Consider the following 15,934-nt stretch of genomic DNA (forward strand, 5'->3'; position numbering starts at 1 on the left):
CCTGAATTGATTGCAATGAACAATACAGAATGAATTGCAGATGGTCTCCTTTTTCTTGTAGTTTGGAGGATCTCTGGGGTTAAGACCCATTTGGTAGGACTAGACTAACCATTCCAGAGCTTTGGCTGCTTATTAGTATTCTGAAGTAGAAATGCTTACACCTGAAATAGGCTGTTCTCACTATCCATTCGAACTGTACTCTTAAATTACGTGTGAGGTTTTGAGAGATGGTGAACATATGGGCTGTGTGAAGCTTTCATCATGGACCTGAAGCTATTCAAAACTCACCTGGTTAATTACAAATTCAAAACTCACCTGGTTTAATTACAGATTCAAAACTCACCCTAGGTGTATATGAATTAAGGTTTGCAGACATGGGTTTAGTTTTATGCTTTTGCATCAAAACCATGTGAAACCGCATGGAATTCCACAGTTTTGACTAGGGTTTTGTTGGGGTTTTTTTTTTAGTTCTTTTGAATTCCAAGTGAAACTCAAGGCATATGAGCCCATATGTAATGAAAATGGAGTAAATGCACATGAATCCCTGTAAACCAACATATATGTGAATATGTCTTCCTCTTATGGTTGCCAAATTTCTAATTGCACAAAACCGATCACCCTAGCTCCGCCCCTTCCCCAAGGCCCTACCCCTGCCCCGAGGTCCCGCCCCCACCCACTACATTTCCCCTTCCTTGGTGGCTTACTCTCCCCACCCTCACTCACTTTCACTGGATTGGGGCAGGGGTTGGGGTGCAGGAGGGGGTATCCGCTCTAGGCTGGGGGTGCGGGCTCTCGGGTGGGGCTGGGGATGAGGGGTTATGGGTGCAGGAGGGGGCTCTGGGTTTGGGGGGGGCTCAGGTTTGGGGCAAGGGGTTGGGAGTCGGGGTTGGGTCGCAGGCTTACCTCAGGTGGCTCCCGGTCAGCGGCGCAGCAAGGGTAAGGCAGGCTCCCTGCCTGTCCTGGCTCCACGCTGCACCCTGGAAGCGGCCAGCAGGTCCGGCTTCTAGGTGGGGGGGGGGGTTGGGGAGAGGGCAAAGCAGAAGGCTCTGTGCGCTGCTCTCACCCACACGCACCCCCTACCCCCCAGCTCCCATTAGCTGCGGTTCCTGGCCATTGGGAGTGCGGAGCCGATGCTCAGGGCGGGGGCACTGCGCGCTGGCCGCTTCCAGGGTGCAGCACGATGCCAGGACAGGTAGGGACTAGCCTGCCTTAGACCCGCAGTACTGACCGGAGCTGCCAGGGTCCCCTTTCGACCAGGCGTTCTAGTCGAAAACCGGATGCCTGGCAACCCTACTTCCTCTTTAGGCTGTGGAGTGGATGCTCTCCCTCCCCTTTATATGTACAGAGATGAAAAAATCCACATGGGACTTGTGTGAAGACTGTATAGGCAGTATTACAAACCCCAAGCATCCAAAAAACATGAGCCCTCCAAAATGAGATTTTAACAATAATAAATGTTGGCTCCTTTTTATTTGTCTTTAGATTTTTGAGTCTTTTAGAGTTCACATTTTTAGGCTTTTCTTTGCAACTATGAGGGTGAACACTTTCAATTTTCATTTTAAAAAAGAAAAGAAAAGAGTCTCATGTAATAATCACATGACTCCAGAACCTGGGGCTTTAAAAAAAACAACAAATATTACAAGGCTCACAATTAGAATAACAAGAATTTATAATAAATGGAGATATCCCTATCTCATAGAGCTGGAAGGGACCCTGACAGGTCATTGAGTCCAGCCCCCTGCCTTCACTAGCAGAACCAAGTACTGATTTTTCCCCAGAACCCTAATTGGCCCCCTTAAGAATTGAACTCACAATCCTGGGTTTAGCAGGCCAATGCGCAAACCACTGAGCTATCCCTCCCCAGTAATGGGGAGCTATCCCTCCCTATTACTATTTGTAATAGTGTGTATAAGCGGTGACACTTCAGAATTCTTCTTCACCCCTCTACTCCTTTATCTTCTTTGAGGAGCCCCTGTGTTTGAAATCAGAGTAGTCAGGGCTCTGCAAGTTTGTGGGTGGGTAAGTAGAATTGGGAAGCACCTGCTGTACGCACATGTCTGGGAATCTACAGCTCAGGGAAAGGGTGGAGAGTTAATGTTGGCAGCAGCAGCAGGAGCTTTTGTGCCAGAGGAGGAGGAGCATGAGAACATAAGAATGGCCATAGTGGGTCAGACCAAAGATCCATTTAGCCCAGTATCCTGTCTTCCTGTCCCCAACACAAGTACAGAGGAGAAGGCCATCCTCCTGGGATGGCTCAATATCTGTGTGGTTGTTCTGTGCCTTCCAGGCAGAAGAGCAAGCTTTGCAGTCTATGTTTCCTTTCTGGCACTGCAAACCCTACCCTTTTCAGGAGAGCATGCAGCCTCGAGTCTGCCAGGTGTGGCATTGTTAGAATTGGGCAGGACAGTCCCAAAATGCAGAGTTCAAGTCCCATTCCCCAATGACTCCAGGACAGCATTTGACCCAGATTCCCTGCAGCACACTCCATATGTGCCTGAGGCTCAGGGGTGCCACCAGCCTTTTCATGGTGGGAGGCAGGATGGCTGAGGTGGGCCTTAGCTCCCCTCATCACAAGACCCTGCCCCCTGCTCCTCCTCTTCCCTCCAAGGCCCTGCTGTGGGGAATCCTGGATGCTCCACCTGTCCTGGGTGGCCTGCCTGGGGACATGGGCTGGGGGTTGCTCTTGCCATCTCCCCCCTCCCCCCCCACCCAGGGCAGGTGGAGGGTCCAGGGCTCCCCACAGCAGCCCAGGCTCCCTAGGCAGCTCTTACCATGGCCTGGCTCTGGCTTCCAGCCTGGCCAGGGTGCAGGGCTTCGGGGGGATGAGGAGAAGCAGGGGTGGTGGCTCAGGGAGGAGGGGGCAGAGCTGGGGCCACAGAGAGGAGCAGGACTCCTGCATGAGTCCCCCTTTTGCCTTTTGAAAAGGTGGTCACCCTAACAGGAGTGGTGCTAATGCATTTCTGGGTAACAATAGTTATACTTACTACTGTAATTAAAGATAAACCTACGTGCTTAAGGACATAATAAATTAGTGAATAAAAATCATTTAAAAAGAAATCCTGGATCGTTACATGAACAAGTTATAATATATTGAAAATCTGAAACTGGAGCACAAAAACAATACACTAGTGCAACTACATGGTCCATTTAAATAACAAAATATAAACCATTCTAGTCTGTTTCTTAAATGTGCTCATTTTCCCTCTGAGTAGGGATTGTTCCAAAATTCAGGCCAGATCAAAAGCTAAGTGGACTTGCAGGGAGGAAGGAAGAAGTTGTGATTGTTCATGATAGCAGAATTGCTTTTAGTTATCAACAGTTGAACGGGAGGATACAGATTGTGCCTGCTCAGTGTGACCAGCAGACTGCTAGTGGAGTTTTGACTTCTCTCTCTCTTTCCTCCACCCACCTCCATCTTCTCCCTGGCTGTGTCTGTGCTCCCACATGCTTCAAATCTGTGTACCTGGACTGCCTTCTCTAACAGTTCAATGTGAGTGTTAGCAGAATGAAAACCAGATGGACCAGCAGTTCCCACTGTTATCTCCCAGCCAGCTCTGGCAAGCCTCCCTTTCTCTCTCCTTTCTTGGCATGGCAGAAATATTTGCCTTTATTTAGGAGGGCCTCTACTCACTGCTGTGCCTCTTTCCCTCAGCTGCAACATGAGTTGAAAGCTATTTATTCCCTTGTTGCTGAGGTTGGTTGAGGTGAGTGTGAGATAAATTAAACTATTAAGAAAGTAATTAACATTTTGAGGCTAATTTCCAAAGTTCTTTATTTTAAATAAATGATTTGTTGCAGTTGTTGGTTTAAATGTTTCAGCATAGCAATACAGAGAGAGATTTGTATGGAAAACATAATTGCTCCCATTATTTGAGTTACCACACTTCACCTGGCTGTGTAGATGCCTTACAATTTCAGCCAGTCTTTTTGGACACTGTTTACTACACTACGGAGATTATTGACCTTAGATCAACACTGCAGATTCTTTACTGCTATGATTACAAAGTATATTCCCTTCCACTCATATGGTTTTACTTTCTCAGTCTTAGGGTTTTTTATTTCTTAAGTCTGAAAAAAACTAACAACTCTCTTTATAGAAACTGGTCTTTTTTTCAAAAAGAGAAAGAAAATGTTGAATATAGCTTCTGCAACTGCAAAACTTTGCAGAATATGTGGCCATGTCATATTTCTGTAGTTTCTTAGTAGTAAGGGATTGGGACCACAACATTCTTTGGTATTACCTGCTCTTTTTAAATTAAATGAACTGGTATTATTTCTAAAGATCCTTTAAAATATTTCTATTGAAAAATATATTACTGGAATCCCTCTTTAATACACATATGTGCATGTTATATATAATATCATGTGTGTATATAATTTTATGTATGTATTTGTGTGTATCTTGTATCTGTTTTTATCGACAGTTTTAAGGTCTCATCTTCTCAAGAACAAATATTTTTGCAATTGTTTTTCCTGGGGAATAACTTTGGAAAAGTTACATTAGTAGCTAATGACCACTAAAGGCTAAATGTGATCATCTTACTTACTCCATGAGTCTCAATGAACTGCTGATGTGAGTAAGGCAATCACAGTGTGGCCTTAAATAGGTAAATGGTGTATTGCTTTGTTTTGCCCATTCTTGATGTACAGATTTTAAAATTTTCTTTTTTTTTCCAAATGTACTTCTTGAATTTAGGTATAAAAGCTGGTAAAACAGAGTTAAATCTTGTAGTTTCAGTGGCAAATATCTTGCATCAGGAGAATTGTCTAGTCCTTTTTCTTCTTGCTTCTTTAAATTTCCCAAAATTGGAGGATGCCTGCAGTTGTCCTTGATGTTAAAGGTATAAATTGAAACAGCTGACAGTGTTTTTTATATTAATAATAAACTAGTATAAATGCACGAGTCCTGTGTCTGCCAAAGATACCTTGTGTTATATGGCATATGGTATTTATTTCTTGTTGATTTAAAAAAGAACCAGGAGGCGGACTGGTAAACCTGGGCAGGAGACAGGCAGTATTAACCCTGATATCCGTTATACTTACAAAGACAAAAGATGAAGAAGGCAGCATGTGCTACAGGGAAAACCAGTCATGAAGAGCGCTGGCTATGGCCAATATCTCACCTGTACAAAAGCGCTTCAGGTTTTTGTTCTTACAGAGTTGTCGTAAGGGGATTTATTACCTTCCTGACTCTTCATCTAATTTCTCCTTTTGGCTAATGTTAAAGCCTTCAAGTGAGGTGGCATTATTGCAGCTCCAATACTGTTTTTGGGGTAGCATCTGCACATGCTAGAAATAAAAACACAAGATAATACGACCCTGCTTATAAATGAGGTCCTATCTGTGTTACACCTTCTTAAGTGCAGTTTCAACGATGTAATCTCGAAAAAACAAGCTGAAGTAGATAAATATGTTTATCTTCCGCAGAAGCTGCTGAAGCTGCTTAGTTCATGGTTAAGCTTTTTATTCAGAACTGTTGTATTTGGAGAAATAAAATAGTGTGTTCATGTGGTATGTTACAGATCGCACTGAGAAGCATTCCACAATGCCAGACTCACCCGTGGATGTGAAGACGCAATCCAGGCTGACGCCTCCAACAATGCCACCTCCTCCCACTACCCAAGGAGCTCCAAGAACCAGTTCATTCACACCCACAACGTGTAATTAGACTTATTTTCTTGCTTTGTTCCATATTCTTTTGCATGTGAGATTTTGATTTTTCCTGTATGTAAGAAATAAATTATGTGAAGAGAACCCTATCTGACATGACTAGAGCAGCAATTCATTATACTGCAATAAAGTCATTACGCAAAACTAAGAACACTACAGATCAGTACATTTTAATCTGTGAAGCCAGTCAGTTCAGAGGTGTCCTAATTTATTGGTGGGTTGGGTGCATAGTGAAAGAATAGTCAGTGCTAACTTCCCCTGCACTCTTGCTCCAATGATATAATTCCTGATAAAAGAAATATGGAGACTTTCTTCTCAGCTTTATTGTTGTGGTGTGGTGAAATCGCATTCCCTTTTGAATAAATGCAGTAGTATTAATCTGTTTTTGAAGGGGAAAGACAAAGATATTCAAAGATAAATGCCCTTTCCCCTCTCCTTCCTCCTGAAAATAAATTAATAAACATTAACCAGGAATTACATTAACAGTCATGTTTTCAAAAGATGCTGAAATATCTTTTTATCTCAAACCAGTCACACTGAATCTGGAAATCCCTAGCCTGTGACTATTTGACTTACTTCAATCACTGTGGACCAGATTCCAGTCTCTGTTAACCTGATACAAATGCAAAAAAATCTGCATTGACATCAATGGCGTTACTCTGCATTTATATTGGTGTAACTGAGATCAGAATCTGGTCCATTATCTGGGTCATTATTCATTATTCTATTTTCTTTCCCCCATTTCTAAAAATAAATATTTTTTGTCTCTTACACTGCATTGTTATAATATAAAAATAAAAGTGTGTTGACATTTTTTAATATAAATACTTGTGAACCATGTAGGCATGTGTATGCTTACACACAGTAACAGCACCATTTTATTTCTGCAACCCTTGTCCCTTGCCCCCTCCTCGTCTGTCAGGTACACCATTTAACACATGCAATTTACCCCTGTGCAGAATGCAAGTGCAAGGCCTGGGTACCTCTTAAATTCCAGGGGAGCCCTATTTGGAAGATTTACATGTGACTTAAATGGTGAATAATATTTGTACTAGCCTTCTGCACAGGCATAAATTTCACTCATAGGCACTGATCCTGCAAAGACTTATAAAACTGCTTAACTTTAAGCATGTGAGTAGGCTCAGGGATTGCTCATGTACTTAAAGATTTGCATGTTCTTTAAGTTGTTGCAGGATTGCAATATTAAATTGTAAGTTCATCAGAGCTGTGACTTGTATCTTGTGTGAAATGCCAAGCACAATTATGGATGCTATAAAACTCTATTATCAATAACAAGAAGAAGAGGACATAGCTTTCCTTTAATCAGTATCTGTAGGCTTTGCAGAATTTGTGTTTGTTGGATAAGTCTAGAATCTATGTGAACCGATGCATTTTAGAGGATTCCTTTGTTTTCCTCATGCTGTTGATATCAAACCTACCTCTAACTTTAAAACTTTTTAATCTTCAAGTGATCTGGCATCTGCCTATAACAGTGCCAAGTTACAGTACAAACAGTACTGTTCTAGTGTCTGTTTCCCAATAATATGTGAATGTCCACAGCCCAAGTGTATCCGTTTCTGGGCTGGTTGGTGTTTACAGAAGAAGAATCACTAACTTGTTCACGGTTTTGTTGAAAATTGCAAATATTAAATTCTGTTTTGTCAACAACACAGACTTTTGCCAACCTACAAATTTGACCATCAGGGGACTGAGATAAGATTTAAAACAAAAATTGTGTTTATTTATGTTATTTATTTATTGTGTATTTCTTCCTTTTTTGTTGTTTGTTTAATTATTTTCAGAATGTGCCATCCTTAGTCCTTACCGTGTGTGTGTGTGTGTGTGTGTGTGTGTGTGTGTGTGTGTTTGCGCACGCGTTTCCAGATGGAAAATGTATACACAAAGGTAGGGCCTCTACTTCTTCCTGTTCCCTGTGGACACTTTCCTCAGGCTTCCCAGACAGTCCCTATCTACTGCCTCCTCTGAACACAGTATTTGCCTGGTTCTCCTGACCCTTCCCGAGGTTCTGTGCTCCCTGCTTTTCTGGGCCTTCTAAGTCATTCTCCTTGGTCCACTGCCCCTTGTCCCCTCCTGTATGGACTCAGTATAGAGCTCAGAGCAGTGAGTGAGGAGGCAGAGGACATCTGGTCAGTGTCCTGCTGGAGAGTGTGACACACTCCCATCCTTTCCAAATCTTCACTTACATTATCTTAGGTACTTATATGGCTCCCCTCACCATAGTATCTGAGTGCCTCACAATCTTTACTGTATTTAATGTACTATATTAATTCAGATACCCACCCCAATGCAGCATTAAGAGGAGCATGGGTTGGAGCTGCCGTGGCTGCTGTCTGGGGCTTCCCTAAGCCAGCTCCTCTCTGGTTTGGATACTGCTTCCCCTACTCAGCACACACGCTGGAGTTGTGTCCATCCTGGCTAATAGCCATCAATAGCTGTTAGCCAGGATGGGCAGGGATGGTGTCCCTAGTCTCTGTTTGCCAGAAATGGGGAGTGGGTGACAGGGGATGGATCTCTCGATGATTACCTGTTCTGTTCATTCCCTCTGGGACACCTGGCACTGGCCACTGTCGGAAGACAGGATACTGGGCTAGATGGACCTTTGGTCTGACCCAGTATGGCCGTTCTTATGTTCTTATTCTGAAGCTCTGCAGGAGCCACCCAACCTAGGAGCCATGTTCCCTAGTAACTTGGTGCCACATTACATTTTGATTAGAAAAATAGAACCACATAAAGTGAACATGGCACACATAGCAAGGATTAAAAACTGGCTAACTGATTGGTCTTGAAAAATAATTGTAAACAGGGCATTGTCATGGAGCTGGTGTGTTTCCAGCGAAGTCCCACTGGGATCGGTTCTTGATCCTACACTATTTAACATTTTTATCAATGACCTGGAAGAAATCATAAAATCATCACTAATAAAGTTTGCAGATGACACAAAAATTGGGGGAGTGGTAAAAAATGAAGAGTACAGGTCACTAATACAGAGCAATCTGGATCAGTTGGTAAACTGGGCACAAGCAAACTATGCATTTTAATATGAGTGAATGTAAATGTATACATCTAGGAACAAAGAATATAGGCATTATTTGCAGGATGGGAGACTATCCAGAGAAGCAGTGACTTAAAAAGATTTGGGTTGTAGTGGATAGTCAACTGAACATGAGCTCCCAGTGTGATACTGTGGCTAAAAGAGCTAATATGATCTTGGGATGCTTTAACACAGCTCAGACTCACTCCTGCGGCACCCCTTACTGGTCGTCCTCAGGAATTAGCTCTTTGACCCAGGAGCGCCCTCTGCAGGCCAGTGATCCGCTTGCCATTGACCCCCGTGTCCCTCCCAGGACCCCAGTGCCCTTGTCTTGGGTGCTGCCCCCCCTGGCAGTACCCCACTTTCTTTGGGTTTCCCCACCCACCATCCCCACTTCGCCTCAGTTTTGGCTACTGCCCAGTCTCCATCTAGTCCCCATTCACTGGGGCAGACTGCAGTATCAGCCACTCATCATAGGCAAAAGGGTTTGGACTGGCTGCCTTTACCCACCCTCAGGCTGCCCCTCTGCAAGCCCAATACCTAGGTGGGCCTAAGACTAGGCCCTGCAGCCTGGGGAGTTGCTGGCCTAGGGCTTCCCAGCTCCTAAGGCCTTTCCCTAGCCCTGCCTCACTCTAGGTCCCCAGGTGAGTTCTCCAGCAGCCAGGCCTGTCTCCCTCTCCAGTCAGAGAGAGACTCTGTCTGCTTGAACTCCTGGCTCAAGCCTTTATAGGGCCAGCTGGGCCTTGATTGGGGCGTGGCCCCAGCTGAGCCGGCTTCCTCCCAATCAGCCCAGGCATCTTGCCCTTCCACAGCCCTCCTCCAGGGCTGTTTTAAACCCCTCAGGGCAGGAGCGGGTAACCATCCCGCTACAAATGCATAAATAGGGGAATTTCGCGTAGGAATAGAAAGGTTATCTTACATCTATATTTGGCCCTGGTGCGACTGCTGCTGGAATATTGTGACTGGTTCTGGTATCCACAATTCAAGAAGGGTGTTGATAAATTGGTGAGGGCTCAGAGAAGAGCCACAAGAATGATTCAAGGATTAGAAAACATGCCTTATAGTGATAGACTCAAAGAGTTTGATCTATTTAGCTTATCGAAAAGAAGATTAAGGGGTGACTTGATTACAGTCTATAAATATCTACCTGGGGAACAAATAATTAATAATGGGCTCTTCAGTCTAGCAGAAAAAGGTAAAATACAATCCAGTGGCTGGAAGTTGAAGCTAGATAAATTTAGATTGGAAATAAGGCATAAATTTTTAACAGTGAGAGTAATTAACCATTGGATGAATTTTCCATCACTGACCATTTTTAAATCAAGAATGGATGTTTTTCTAAAGGCTAGGAATTATTTGGGGGAAATACTATGGCCTGTGTTATACAGGGGGTCAATCTGATAACAATGGCCTTGGAATCTAAGAATCTAGTGTTTTCAAAATGGAACTGCTGCTATATCTACTGCTTGGCAGAAATCACTCTGAAAATGCCACAGAATTGTGGTAAATTTGCTGAAATTTAGTGAGAGTTGGCAGCATTCAAAATGGGTGAAAGAAGAGTTGTGATCAAGAAATAGGGATGGCTATGCGAGAGGATAACTCGCTGTTACTAAGGGCTGGTCTACACTACCGCAGTAAATTGAACTAATTTACGCTACTTCAGTTACATAAATAATGTAACTGAAATCAATGTAGCTTAGGTCGACTTACCTTACTCTTCTTGGGTACCTAGAATACCAGAGTCGATGGGAGAGTGCTCTGCCATTGACTTAGCGGGTCTTCACCAGACCTGCTAAATCGACACTGTTGCATCGATCACAGCAGGGCCAATCTACCTGTAAGTGTAGACATGGCCTAAGTAACAGAGGGGCTGGCATGTTTTTATAGGGCACTGCCTGAGAGAGGCCAGTGGCTAAGAAAATGTTAAAATAATGTTTGTGTTATAGAGAGTAGTGAGCTCAGTGTGTCACCAGTCTGTCTGTTCAGTGTTTTCAGTGGGCAGCCACCTGTCATTTTTTAATTTTATATCCTCCCATGTAGATGATTCTCCATTTGTTATTTGTGGAAGAATGTTTTATGGTACATCACGGGCCAAATTCAGGGCTTGTTCAGTTTTTGGGTGGCTATGGGGGTACATTGATTCTGCAAAAGAAAGGTTGTTGTTAAAGGCTGGAATATGAGTGGCCCCTGCTCAGCAGAAGAATCAACAAATGGCCCTGTTCTGCCACTACATTGGTCCATAGAGCATGTCTGGCACGTTGTCTGTGCCACCCAGGGCCATCCTTAGGTTTTATGGGGCCCTATGCAGTATTATTAAACTTGTGCCCCTCTACCCAATGGTGTCAAGTATCAGGGGGTAGCCGTGTTAGTCTGTATCTACAAAAACAACAAGGATCTGTTAGTCTTTAAGGTGCCACCAGACTCCTTGTTGTTTCTGCCCAATGGCAGCCCAGGCTCGCATGTGTATTTTAGATGAGGATGGTTTTTTGAAGGATTTATTTAAAAAACTATATGTCTGAAGATCCAAGCATTTAAGACTAAAGATGAATACTCAGCTTGTGCATATAAAAATCTATGCAAGGATTTTTTAGATATGTGATTTTATAATCTTCAGCAACACACTAATGAAATATTTTTAAAGCAAATTTTAAACTAAGATCCTGTAGACTAACATGTTCTGAGTTAATATTACAGTAATGTACAACTGTTTTTGTCAGCAAATTCAGAAACTGACAGTTTTTATCTGGGGCTTGGCAAATGCCTGTTAAATGGCTTCATTACCACTTGAATGGCTCTTTAAAAGTTTCAATGTGCTAATAGGTCTGGCAGGCTGGAAGGCTTTTTTACTTTTAAATACTAGATCCCCTCCAGAGGAAGACTCACCAGGCTGCAGCAGCCAGCTGTGGTGGGAGCCTGCAAGGGTCAGAACAGGGATAGGAAGAGGTGGGAGGGTGGACACTAAGACACAGGGCTGCCCCAAATTTTCGGGTGCCCTACACAGCTGCGTATGCTGCGTATGCCTAAGGATGGCCCTGGTTCCACCGCACTAGATGGAATATATTGTTCACTCCTGTGTGTGAGGAACAGTTTCACCAGAGACTGTGCTCTGGCAGGTACAGTCTCTTGTGCTCATCCAGGGCACAGCTGTTCTGCACTAACTTTTGCTAAGGGCTGTTGCTTAAATGCTAGTGTAATCTGCTCAAGAAGGTAGGGTATCCCAGTTGGGGCCCATCTGCCCTAAAATATGTGGCCCATCCCTTGCCCCAAAACTCATCTTCTGCTGTTCTGGCTATTAAAGTAGGAAACCCACAGCAGTTACACTCTGCTTGGATAACTGTTTTCGAGTAAGGCAGTATAGGGAAAAAGATGGCCTTAATTTGGTACATTTCTGGAGAATGAGAACAAGAATTTCAAAACTAGACAGGCTAGCATAGCAACACTAAAGCAGGTGCCCCTTCTCTCTTAAATATGTGTGAGTTCTAGCCTCTAATTTTATCATTAATAATAATATTATAATAATATTTGTCTAAGGTTCTTACATGGCCCGCATTACTAAAAAATCAGAACACTTCACAATAATTTAATATGTTCCACACAACAGCACTGTGAAGTAGGGAAATATGTCAGACCTGTTTTATAGAAGGAGAACTGAGATGTGAAGAGGCTAAGTCTAAGGCCACGTGGGAAGTCTTGAGGAAGAGCCAGGGAAAAAAATCCATATCTATTCCCAAGGCCCAGTCCAGAGACTTGGCTACAAGCCTTCAATCTTAACAATAAATTCACAGTGAACATTGCACCAGTTGTACCTTTTTATACAAATCCATCTTTCTGTATGTTAGTGGCTATAAAATATGTGTGAGAGAAAATAGCCTTCTAATTGGGTGGCATAAGGTTAAAACTTGAAAGTCCTGTTTTTATAAACACAGCTGTCGGGTGTGTGTACAAAACATGATAAAAAATGTTCAGATAAATTTAGCCTCCACTAAATATGTGTGCACTCTTTCCAGAGAAATTTATTTTTAAAAAATGTTACACTAATATAAGCCTATGACAAAAGACTGACCTCCAGATGATGTTTGTTCTGGTCTGAAAACATGTCAGGTGTCTGACATGTGTGCATATGGGAGCTAGTGCTGTCCAGATCCATTACCAGCTTCTGTGCAAGATACATGAACTGTGGAGAGTCATTCTATCAAAAGACTAATTATCTTTAATTATACCAATGGAGTCAAAATATCACCTACTTCATATTTTCACAGTTACGCAATCAATTTTAAGGTGAAACAGAGAACATGTTAAACTTATAAATGTTCTTTCTTTCCATTTTTTTCTAACCAGTAACCAATGGCACTAGCCATTCACCAACAGCATTAAATGGAGCTCCATCTCCACCTAATGGCTTTAGCAATGGGCCATCATCTTCCTCTTCATCCTCTCTGGCTAATCAGCAGTTACCACCAGCTTGTGGAGCAAGGCAACTCAGCAAACTGAAGAGATTTCTTACAACCTTACAGCAGTTTGGCAATGACATTTCACCAGAGATTGGGGAGAGAGTACGTACCCTTGTGCTAGGACTTGTGGTAAGCAAATAACAGTGACTATTATCTTTTTTTGTTCATAGTAGGTTTTAACTTTAAAAATTGGAAGATGTATTAGTAGTTGTGTAATAAACAGTTGATGCATGCATGCACTGTGGTTATTCTGGGATTATGGAACTTGGGACCAGGAGAACCTGCCTCCCTGCACCCTGCCATTAGAGCTAATAGAAGTAAATCCACTAGCTGTCAGTAAGTAGTAGTCTGTTTCAGCCCAGGTCTCCATTAGAAACTTTTGCCAGTATAGTAATTTCAGTTAGGGGTATGATTTAAAATAAACGAATAAATTAAAACCTGTCTATACTGGCAAAAAAATGTATGTCAAGTAGTTATACTGGTATAAAAATGCTTTTGACAGTATAGCTTATTTTGCATGGAAATCTGTATAAGCTATATAATAGAACAGGGATTCTCAAACTCTGGGTAGGGACTCCAAAGTGGGTTGCGACCCCATTTTAATGGGGTCGCCAGGGCTGGCTTAGACTTGCTGGGGCCTGGGGCTAAAGCCAAAGCTCAAGCCCCTCCACCTGGGACCAAAGCCCACGCCCTGGGCAGTGGGGCTCAAGTTACAGGCCCTCTGCCTGGGGCTGAAGCCTTTTGGCTTCGGCTTTGCCCCCTCTTTCCCCCCACCAGGGGCGGAGGGGCTCAGGCTTTGGCTTTGGCTTTGGCCCTCCCCTGCCCCAGGCGGTGGGGCTTGGATGGGCTCAGACTTCAGTTCCCCCTGGGGTTGTGTAGTAATTTTTGTTGTCAGGAGGGGGTCGCGGGGCAATTAAGTTTGAGAACCCCTGTAATAGAAGCTTGATTTTATGAACACCAGTCTTACGAATGGCCAGTTATACAAACCATTTTTTCCAATGATGAAAAAATTGCATAACAAAAGTGCTGTCGATAAAGGAAAAAGTCAGCATGTGTTCAGTGTATTGAAAATTGCTTTGCCGTGGTTTGAAAGACAAGAAGAGGAGAAGAAGGCAGTGTGTTACACCATACTGCAAGGTATGTACCATGCCTACAGTAATTCTGAGATGCTTAATTTTATGAACTTTTTGATTTTTATGATCTCCTCAACCTTCAATTAGTTTGTAAAATAGGGGTTCTACTGTACTAGAAAAACCATTTTTGCTAATATAAGCTTAATGTACAGTAGGAGGATTTGCTGGTATTCTTATAACCTTTTCTCGCATAGACCTGTCCAGCGAAGACCTGTAGTCACTTAGGCCAACTGCAAGAGGGATTTAATGTGCTAAGCCAGTGTATTGCAGTTGTATATCATGTTATTTATTATGGTATTTGTATGGAATTCCTGGTATGTAGAAATAATATTTTTACAATGCTGTTTATCTGTACATTTTGAATAACTTTCCCAGTTTAAAGACAGAGAAACTAAAATGCGGAGAGGTTAAATGACTTGCCCATAATCACTTGCCATTCTGTGACAGCACTAGAAATTGAACCCAGGTTTCTTCTTATTGCCACTGACAATGTTGCCTCCCATGTACATCTATATAGCTCATTCAGCAGGGCTTGGATATACTAGAAAATAAAATTCGTGGTCTGATTTCCAGATGTTACCACTTGAGTTGCCACTGACTTCATCTGGAGCTGCGAGTGCTACCACCGCTGAATATCAGACCACATATGTCACACATATGTTTTTGTACAGTTCTAAAAAAATCTGGTCAGTACCATGACAAATAAACAAACCAACAATAACTATGAACTAAAAATGCACCTTAGACAGTGCAACTTAAATGTTACGCTTCCATGACTTGCTAGGAGCCCTACTCTGTATTTAGTTGCATACCCAAAACTCCCATTGACTTCAGTGGAAATGTAGGATTAGCTGTGTGCCAGGGAAATTGTCTTGCATGGGCTGAGGTAACTGGCAATAACAGTGGAGTCCAAGTCTGTAAAATGTAATGAGCATCTGGTGAATGTGTGCTTGAAGGTGACAGTTCTCCATTCTTAGTAACTACAGCTTCAATTTTAGGCTTACTTATGTGATTCTGCTTTGAAAAATGGAACCCTAAGGGTGGTTTTGTGGGATTCCATGTTATTGTTTCTCAATGATTTCCTTATCAGATGTGCTCCTCTGTTTATAAGTAGCACTGTTTTCTAACTTGCCAAACGTCATCTGTGCTCTGGGAATCTAGCTGGGACCTTTCCTTCTTAAACCTCACCACCTATAACAGAATAACTGCTTATTCAGTTAGACCTGTGCAGCCCATTGTCCTCAAATTATGCCTTCAGTGATTTCCCTGCACTTTGTGATTTCCCTGCACTCTGAACTGCCTTGCTTGGGTTTGCACAGGTACAAGTGAATGTAAGTAGTAAATAATTATGTGTAGTATGGTTGTCTAATGTACGATATAATCCTAGATGCGATTTAGTAATTTTGAGATATATTTGCCAACGGATGAGGAATAAGTGTCCTTAAAAAGTGAATTATTTACACCTATAATACATATGTTAATATGCTCCTGTTACTTCCCAATCCTCTACTGAGAATTAAAATATAGTGGGCACCATTTTAAATTTAACAATTGTGTTTGTGCTGCAATGGTGCCTCCTATTCTATGTGGATTAGGCAAATTCTGTTTGAATAGCAAGCACCCTTAAC

At 42.7% G+C, this 15,934-nt stretch overlaps 1 protein-coding gene across 3 annotated transcripts in view; it reads left to right on the top strand.

Annotated features, from left to right (window-relative positions):
• Positions 1 to 15,934, top strand: part of RUNX1T1 (RUNX1 partner transcriptional co-repressor 1) — a 147,149-nt gene that overhangs the window by 69,410 nt on the left and 61,805 nt on the right. For all 3 annotated transcript variants that reach the window (XM_054019291.1, XM_054019293.1, XM_054019292.1), the window contains 2 exons: positions 5,523 to 5,660; positions 13,061 to 13,302. In XM_054019291.1, coding sequence (XP_053875266.1) covers positions 5,523 to 5,660; positions 13,061 to 13,302 — 380 coding nt within the window. The remainder of the gene's footprint in view (positions 1 to 5,522; positions 5,661 to 13,060; positions 13,303 to 15,934) is intronic.

The sequence above is a fragment of the Malaclemys terrapin genome, chromosome 2 (genome assembly GCF_027887155.1).
Source record: "Malaclemys terrapin pileata isolate rMalTer1 chromosome 2, rMalTer1.hap1, whole genome shotgun sequence".
In the NCBI taxonomy this organism is placed as follows: domain Eukaryota; kingdom Metazoa; phylum Chordata; order Testudines; family Emydidae; genus Malaclemys; species Malaclemys terrapin.